Source organism: Protomyctophum bolini (assembly GCF_963924005.1).
Source record: "Protomyctophum bolini genome assembly, chromosome: 6".
Classification (NCBI taxonomy): Eukaryota; Metazoa; Chordata; class Actinopteri; order Myctophiformes; family Myctophidae; genus Protomyctophum; species Protomyctophum bolini.
In genome coordinates, this window is record NC_137867.1 from 32123271 (window position 1) to 32133051 (window position 9781).

The 9781-nt window shown below is 40.5% G+C and overlaps 1 protein-coding gene across 2 annotated transcripts in view; it reads right to left on the reverse strand.

Moving 5' to 3' along the window:
• The window catches only part of cabin1 (calcineurin binding protein 1), a 75228-nt gene extending 73406 nt beyond the window's left edge, over nt 1–1822 (reverse strand). For both annotated transcript variants that reach the window (XM_080766556.1, XM_080766555.1), the window contains exons 1-4: nt 1671–1822; nt 901–954; nt 634–726; nt 395–508 (exon numbers count right to left, since the gene is read on the reverse strand). In XM_080766556.1, the coding sequence (XP_080622682.1) occupies nt 395–508; nt 634–726; nt 901–903 (210 nt within the window). In that variant the 5' untranslated portion in view covers nt 904–954; nt 1671–1822. The remainder of the gene's footprint in view (nt 1–394; nt 509–633; nt 727–900; nt 955–1670) is intronic.
• Between the last annotated feature and the right edge of the window lie 7959 nt (nt 1823–9781).

Genomic DNA, 9781 nt, shown 5'->3' on the forward strand with positions numbered 1-9781 from the left:
AAGCTAGCAAAACAAACTAGAATAAAAAAACAGTACAGTAGTACATCCCATGGATTTTGTTTTATTGCGTCCCTTAAATATGAACTGCGTTTTGGGATGCAAAATGCACCCTATTTTAATCTCTGAATGTGGCACCAGAACAAAGAAATAGGCATTGTCCTCTGCATTTAACTTGTAAATCTATTTTTATAATTAACTTTGGTATATGATACATTATTTTTGAAGTGTTTGTTTGTTTGCGTAATTTGTATGTTTGAACAAGTATGGTTTATGTGACCATTCACCACGCCATGTTCCTAACAGGTAAATCCTGATCCTTGTGTAACTAACCAATAATGATGCATGGTAGATGCCTAGAGAGATTTAAGTTTCTGTATATGTTGTGACATAATACCTCTTTGAGCAGTGGGGTATTGAGTAGTTCATGATAGGCCTTGGCAGACTCCTCAAACTTGTCGTGTTTTTGAAGATCTAAAGCTTTGTGATACAGAGCAAAAGCCCCAGCTTCCTGTAGAAAACAAATGTGACATTATTTTTTTTAAATCCAGGGAAATTCATGTCCGCATGAAAACTAAGGAAAGCCAAATATAACTTGATTCAACTGTATGGTTTCATTGGTTTGTAATTCTGGACCTGAGCTTCCTTTGTTTGACCCTTGCGACTTCTCAAGGGGTCTTGAGACTCATCTGCAGCTGCTGAAGCAGCATTCAATGCTGCTATCCGGATCTGGACAAGGGCAAGATATATATATATATATATGTTAATATTAGTAAAATATTGTTACTCATTAAAATGACTCATTATCTCATTGACAATAACTAGTTCACACCGATAGCCATCACTATGAAGAATTGATGCAGTTGAGTTGATGCATAATTAATTTCTGATGTTTGCCCATACCATTTTAGAATAGACAGTAGATTTCACTGCAGACGTAATTGCTTTTTACAGGACCTGCAAGTGTATCAAAAAAAGTAAACATCACAGGCCTGTCAGAGCAGTAAGAAACAAGATACACATTCAGAATATAAGTATAAAATAATAAAATGCAGAGAATGAATAGTGTGAATAATATGCATGCATAGGCCTACACAGCATTTTGATTTTATGTAAAGCACTTTGGGTTTGGGCTGCATACATTTGATGTCATTAAAGGTGCTATACAAATAAAGTGTATACTTATATTATTATTATTGAAATCATCTCTGCTATTTATTTTCCCAAAGAGTGTAGGCGACAACTCACTCAGAGTCACCATCCATTGTACATTGTCAGAGACAGTTATATTAAGATGTTTACTCTTACTGTGTATATGGTATAATCCATGATGACATCATGACAGTCACTTGCTCAAAATAAATACATACATACTACGGATTTACAACAAAATGTTCATGCCCCATTGTCCGCTCATCCTGATTGAATAATAATGCATTTGTATGAGTTGATTGAGTCAATTAACTCTTGATGGGGATCCAAGGCGCAGGGTATACACAGTAGTACACCAAACTCGTACATTAGCCTTTTCGTTAGAGATACATAACAAATGGACAAAACTAAAAGAACGTCTGAATATGCATTAAAAAGCTTGAGTAGCTAGCAAGTGATCTCTGCTGAAAGCTAGCGTTAGCAATGTTGCTAAAATACCTGCAAAATGTGAAATGACTTACCCGGTTTGTTCCCCTTTTCAATGACATGGTGAAAATGTTAGGATCATAAACATTGGAGATGCTGGTTATATAGATAGGATACGGGTTTACAAAGTCCATGCATAACTTTATAATAATACCCTCCTTTGTTGTTTTGTGTGTGTGTGTGTGTGTGTGTGTGGCTGTGTGCGTGTATCATCGGTAATTTTGACGTAACAGCGTCATCACCTTCGAGTAACGTCGTGAATCATTGGTCAATAACCACAACGTAAACTGGGGGCGTATTCATATGGCCAATCATGAACTTTGATGTTCGGCGAACAGCTTTAACTCATGCTTTAACTGCATGTGTGCTGCAGAGACCGGCGGTTGGCACCACTTGGCATCATTTTACCGCCATGAGCGCCATCTATTGGAACTGGGTGGACATGGGTGGTCCACTCACAGTTAACAGTCTTTGTATTGAGTTGTGCTTGAAATGTACTGTAATTCTGACAGGCAGTTCCTCCTGTCAAAATATGACCCCCCCAGTCAAAAAACACTTTGTTTGAAATAGACACTCATGGCCCTATATCATCCTTCCAGGGGGGGGGGGGGGGTAACTACTTGTCAGTGGGGAGTGTTGGCTGGGAGGAGGAGTAGGACTAAGGCCCTATACGTCCTATCTGGGGGGGGGGGGGGGGGTACTACCTGTCAGTGTGGAGTGTTGGCTGATGAATGAATATCAACATCCTAATATACATCATAATACAGGGGGGGTCTAATAATGACAGGCAATTCCTCCTGTCAAAATATGACCCCCCCAGTCAAAAAACACTTTGTTTGAAATAGACACTCTTGGTCCTATATCATCCTTCCTGGGGGGGTAACTACGTGTCAGTGGGGAGTGTTGGCTGGTAGGAGGAGTAGGACAAAGACCCTACGTTGCAGCATATATATCGACCCCTCATACAAGATTTGTGTTGTTAAAATGTTTCAAAAATATTCTGAATTAGTCACAGTCTTTCAATATATTTTTGAAAATAGCAGATCTACAAGGTGAGCTCAATGTGTCATGATGCAAAGCGTTATGGGCTTGGGTTAAATCAGGTTGTGGTTAAACCTATATCATATGACCTATCAGATTCATCATCATTCTGTATCAGAATATCTGCATAACCTATATCTTCAACTGTTGTATTAAATTAGAGGAGAAGCAAAGTTAAATAAGGAAATTGGAGCTTTCTAAAATCCAAGAGACCCTTCTATAAAAAGTGGGCTATAGATCAAATCACAAGGAGAAGAATCACATCTGTTTTCATTGTAAAATCAACTTTTGCAGATATCTGTAAAAGTAGATTTTACAACGAAAACAAATATGATTTTGTGTGACCATATTATGTTCAGTGTAGAAAAAAATCTGACCTCTAGGTTTAGTATGGAGAGTGGCAGTAAGATCTTATTATAATCACATCTTCTCTGAATTCTTCTGCAATGTGCTGAATGCCGATGTATGTTGTTATGAAATGTTTCTTTGTAGGACTCTGTTATCCTGCTCTCTCCTATTCTAGCGTCAGGCATCGGTGGCTCCCTTGCGACGTTGTCACCTTTTGCTAATTGTTTACATGTAGTGAGCAAGGGTGTAAATGCAACTGGGAAGTAGTTGGAAATAAGATAGCATTTGTTGTGTAATGACATGGTTACTGTACTGTACTGTACTGTACTGTACTGTACTGTACTGTACTGTACTGTACTGTACTGTACTGTACTGTACTGTACTCTACTCTACTCTACTCTACTCTACTGACTGTTGGGCTGTTAGTACATTGGCATGTGGTATGGGCATTTCTTAAAATGGATCACATTTCTTCTAGAGCAAGTGAGCCTCACTTTTGTTTTATTGATTGGGGTGGAATATGTAAAATTACACTGTGTGCATCAACCTCACCGATAATTCTCTGTTGGAGGTTCAAGGAAAGCAGTGTTTTTTTTTAACAGGGGGAAGAGGTTAGATTTCATATGAATTTGTCCCAAGGTGACTTTGGTAAGTCTTTAATCAATAGAGCAGAGCTCAAAATATGCCTGTAATGTTCCCTTTCTTTTCTTTTCATATTTCCATACTCCAAAACAAAACAAAAACAAAATGTTGGTAGTTAAATGTTCTCTTGCACTGGGCAAACCTCTGTGCCAGTGATGATGCTCGACAGATTCTTGGATCATGGACACAGCTAGACCACTTTGCTTCGATATTGGATATCAGGGTACTTCCACTGCAGATCATCTGACAGCATAGAAGGTGACTTTCAATGATGTGCCACACTTTGCTTGTCAGAGCACATTTTTTAATTACTCAGCATTACTAAGACCTAATGCAGTACAAATCAGTCAGCTACATATATGGGCACAAAAGGGGGCATGATCATTTGGGCTTATACTGATGACATCAGCGATCTCCATATATTGGCATAAAGGGACAAGGACTGAAATACAGAGATCTCCATATATGGCCATATTGGTCGGATCGGTGGTGCGACACAGGTGTGACAGGCCGCATAGTGGCCCGAACTCTAGATGTGAGGGCTGCATAGCGGCCCGGACAAGGTATCAACTTATCAAGGTATTCATATCAGGCGCGGGAACAGCCAGGAACTCTTTATGAGTAAGGCACCTAATCAACATGAGTTAGACTTAAATATATTAGCGCCCCTCACTTCACACAGGTGTGATTTTTAACTGTGACATGCCTGCAAATAAAGTCAGTGTGATTCTTTAAGATTCCATAAAACTGTAAACACAGTTTTAAGGGACAAAAACTACTCAGGTGTACCTTTAACGTCCCCCGGTAGGATAAGAGCAACCTGGTCTGGTCTTTGTACCCTATCCTCATGCTCCAGCTCCACCACCATGCCCATACTGTTTTTTGATTAATTACTCATGCTGGCTCTGGCACATTTGTACATGGACTGGGATGTACAGACTGCAATGGAAACACACACGGGGCTACTGCAGGGTTCCCCAATAGGTGGCCCGCAGGCCATTTGCGGCGCCACGAGGCACCACCTTGTGGCCCCTAGAAGGGCTAATGAAAGTTACAGGTATGGTGTGTGCGATATGAAGTGTGAGATTACCATAATGACATTAATACTTAATTATATTCAAGTTGCTCAGAGAGTGTAAAAATGGAGAGTGTACAAATGGAACCAAATGGACCATAACAAGTCTATTTGGTTCCATTTGTACTCTCAGAGTTAAGTTGACATTGATTTTAAGATATAAAAATAATTAAATAAAAGTTATAATGAATTGATGTGCCAGATATAAATGGCATTAAATGGGGGTCAGTAGCCTATGCATGTCAAACTGGACATCCTTCAAATTAAAACGATGAGAATCACTGCTAGAGCCCTGCCCTGCCCTTTTCAAATGGGGTCTTGCGCTGAAAATGAATTAATTTTACACTCTCAAGAGTTAAAGATCTAAAAGGGTCCATTTGGTTACCATTTACCAACTCTCCATCATTTAGCTGGGGACCACCTGGAACCCCCTCAAGGACCACTGGTGGTCCCTGGACCACTGGTTGAGAACCACTGTTCTACATCTATTCTAAGCTTAATTAATTCATGAAAAAATAAAAACCCTATTTTATTGCGCGCGTGGACTGGGCCTCCAGCTTGGTAACTTAGGGGCAGGCCCTTGAGGAATGGCCCTTGAGGAAAATTAAGTCCATATATATTAAGTCCATCCAATCCATTTTGTTCCATATTATCCATGTACCCAAATTATATTTAGTGATTGTAAATCATACTTAGAAACCTCATCTGCTCATGTGACCATCTGTGTTTGTCTTTTCTTTTACTGTTCCTGTGTGGGAGGCTGCTGCCGGTCTGCCAGAGGTGTCAGGGAGATGGGCACCTGCCTCAAGTCATTATGGTGCCTATTAAAGCAGGTTGGCCAGAGTCAGTCTTTCTACTACCAGGAAACAGCATCTAGGTTATGTTTGTTTGGTTTATTTGTACAGTTGTACACTACACATTTTTACACATCCATGCACGCATACTGACACTACTGACAGGAACACATTGTAGGTTTGTTTGGTGGTTTGTGTGTGGCCTCCCATTTTTGTTGTGAATCACAGGGCAGTTCACAACAATGTATTAATATTATGTTAAACCAGTCAAACCAAGTGCAGATGGCTAGCTCATTTTTGTGTCTATGATGAAATTGCATAAAGGTTTACACAGTTAATAGATCACTTCTTTTTACAGAGAGGAGTAAGTTAGATTATATGTGATAGGGCAAGAGTGTGACCTACTGTATGGGCACTGCTCAATGGGAAGAAGCACCAAACAACTACCCCACAGATACTGTAGTAATCAACGTCATATGCAATATTATGTTTTTAGAACCACATGGTCACATGCTTGACACCTCTGAGTAAGCTGCTATTCGAATGCTTTCAAATAAGGACAGTTTTTAACCAATTAATTACTTTTTACATCACCTGACAACAAGGCAGGTGCATGATCGAGTCTGCTACTGTAGATCAACACCTGATATGCCGAATTGTTTTTCCAGCACTGGGGTGCCCGGGTGACTGGGATCTTTGGTAATCTCTGTGCTTTCACCCAGCTATTTATAGGAGTTGAGATCCTGCATGGCTGGCAGGTCTGTCCTGGTGGTATGCTGTTCTCTGTTGACCATCCTCTGTAGGGGACCTAAAATGTGTTTGTGGAACATCTTCCAGACCAGGCAGTGATGCCCTCAGTCAGTATACTCTGTCATGCACTAGGGGATGCATGGCAAAAACAGGGAGTCCACACAAGAGTATAAACATTTTTAAGTAATTAAAGAATGGTAAATAATCAGACCGTGGGATGTGAGGATATCAGTCATCAGTAACATCTGCATAATGTATGGATGTGTGGAGAGTGCTGTGTGCATGTTGTATTAAATGGTGTAAAACGTAACTTTTACAAAAGGTTGGTTAGGCCCTTGGGCCAGGTGGCAACCCAAGCAGGTCCTGCTTGCAGGGAGGACAGAGAGAGACTGGGCTGCAGCCAAGAGAGTTCCATATATACCGGTACTGCCCTAAGCCACACCCACCTCAGGTGAGTACAATTGGGCTGGCCAGCTCCACTCTGCCATCACAGAGGCTGCCGGCTAGCCTACAGTGAGGCAGAGGGGGCAGGGCCATCACAACTCTCAGTGGTGCACCTGCTTTTTATTTTTCATCACGTGTACATTCCATATACGAAAGCTTACAAAATAAGCCATGGTGGTCAACGGCCTTGGTGGACTGAAATGATCGGAATCCATACATTATCATATTTGTGTTCATGCACATACAGTAGCAATAAAATGGAAAATTTAACTGTCAGATAGACGAATGCAGACAATGTCCTGTAGGCTGAATTCAGATAACAACATGGAGCTTCACAGACAAAGGCCAAGTGTCAAGAGCATTCTGACTCCTGCTTTCACTGCATTCAGCAATTACATGTCCATGGATTGTGAATAAACCCTGGATCAGTAGTGTTTTGGGAATTAAATAATTGTATGCTTGTAATAAAATGCTCTTAGCATCAAAAATACACACTTGATGTCTTTTAAGAACAGTGCAATGTAAGTCTCAGAGGTGATCATTGCTAAGCTCACTGACCTTCACTGCCAATTGCATTGCTGTAGTAGATGTTTTTGCTCTTGGCTGGCATATTTTATCCTTGTATTTCATATTCTTGTCTTCATTTTAGAGTGTTATATAAATCAGTGTACATTACCTGTCTTCTCATTAGATTTGGTGCATAATGAGCATTTAATTTACCATTATGAATAATTAATTGACAGAGAAACGTGAAGGAAATGATCTCACCATTGGGTTCTGGATCTGACTGAGTTTCATATTTGTTATTCGTTATTGTTATTTGTTATTTTGTTGGTTTGACAAAGTAAAGGGAATATGAATGAAGATACATACAATGAGATAGTACAATGAAGAATAGACAGCATCAATCTCCTTCAGCACCAAATCCTACATTACCTTTAACAGTATAGTATGCTATGAAACAGGTCGCCCAATTCCCTCCCAATAACCGGTTATCAATTCTATGAATACTACCTCCTTCACGTCACCTTATTGAAAGAGTTTCCCTTGCCATTTGTTTTATTACTAGCCCGCTACTGCTTGTTTTCAGTCATCATTCAACTGTAGGGTGCTGTCTGAATCTCATCTCATCAGGACAGGTTGCATCTTTCGTGTATATTCTGTTATAAGGCTATATGCTTCCACCTTACGTTATCTTCTGGATCTCAAATATTTTACTACATGTACTGTACATCAGAATGAGAGTTTATTGGCCAAGTAACTTCACACATTCACACACAGTGCTGTACAGAGGAAATTTACTTGGGCACGATTATGTTTGCGTGTGTGTGTGTGCGTGTGCGTGTGTGTCTGTGTGTCTGTGTGTCTGTGTGTCTGTGTGTGTGTGTGTGTGTGTGTGTGTGTGTGTGTGTGTGTGTGTGTGTGTGTGTGTGTGTGTGTGTGTGTGTGTGTGTGTGTGTGTGTGCGTGCGTGCGTGCGTGCGTCAAACCCCTCAACCCCAAAATGTTCACTTTTTGTTACTACTCCCAGGTTTGGATTCATGTGGTAAACATGTATCACATACCCATGTTTAATATACCACGATGGGCCATGGCTATAATACCCTTATTTTGGGGACAATTTTACAACAATCATGAACATATCTTCCGTTCCACAAATTTGAATCACATACTGAGGGACTTTTAAACATCGCAGGGCCAAAGGAAATTTTACTTGGACCCATTGGGGGTGCCACAAATGTGACAAATGTCACTGATAGTTGCAGAAACAATGTTTACCAGCTTTGTCTACACAGCCTCCTCGGGTGCTATAGAAGCTGTAATTCAAGATTTAAACTAAGTGTGCCACAATGCATATATTAAAGTGCATTATTTATCCTTGTCATACAGTAGCCGATTGAATAGCTTCAAACTTTCCCAATAGTCCCGTGGTCTTTCCCACAACTGAACTGAATAAAAAGGTTCATGAGGTCAGTATGACCTATATGCAAGGATGACGATAACAATGTTAGTGAAAGAGGAATGTAAGCTTTGAGTAATCATGTTGCTTTTGTTTGAAACTGCTACCTTGCCGTCTGTGTAGACTAGAGGCCGCTCCCCTATTTAAACAAAGGATTAATGTATATAATCTCAAAATGGAAATAAAAACTTAATCTGGAAATATAATGTATCATATGGAGAGTGTGTTGGCATATTGGATAAACTATTCTACTACAAGAGAATAACGCCTCAACAGAGGAGCAATTTGACAAAATGAGAACAGTCCCGGCTGTTGTGTGCGTATGTCTATAGTAGTCAGCAGTACTTGATGACCCTGGCCTGGGGCATGCTGAACAGTAAGAGAGAAACAGTTGGTATACCATAATTTAGAGGTGTGTTCCGAGTGGGGTTCTATCAGCATGGATAATTATAGGTCCGTCTTCATTACAGCAATTCAGTGCTACCTGTATATGATTGGACCCAACAAATCGACAATGGGCCCCGGCCATTATACCACTTGAACATTATGCAATTTCTCCCTCTGGCTGAGCTTTCAATTTAGGCTACTTTAGCTGGTGCCCAAGTGCTACGTTGTAATGTACCAGGCTTTTGTAAATGTGAATGTCTAAAGATAGCCACACTACATTGCTTCTTCAGGAAATGTGTATATCGGTGGAAATTCATCACATTGGTCTCAGAAAGCAGCTACAGCGTCCATTTATCGTGTCACTAAATTCAGTGATCACAAATGGTAAATGGTGCATTTATATAGCGCCTTTATCCAAGGCGCTTTACATAGATTGTGCATTACATTCACCCATTCACACACACATTCATACACCAATTGCAGCGGAAGCCATGCACATCGGGAGCAATTTGGGGTTCAGTGTCTTGCCCAAGGACACTTCGACATGTAGACAGGAGGAGCCGGGATTCGAACCGCCGACCCATGGATCATTGGACGACCTGCTACCTCTTGAGCCACAGTCGCCCCACAAAAAAGTAATAAGATAAGATCAACCTAAATCTCATTTAGCTCACATGACAGAATCGTTTAGCCACTGATCACATTG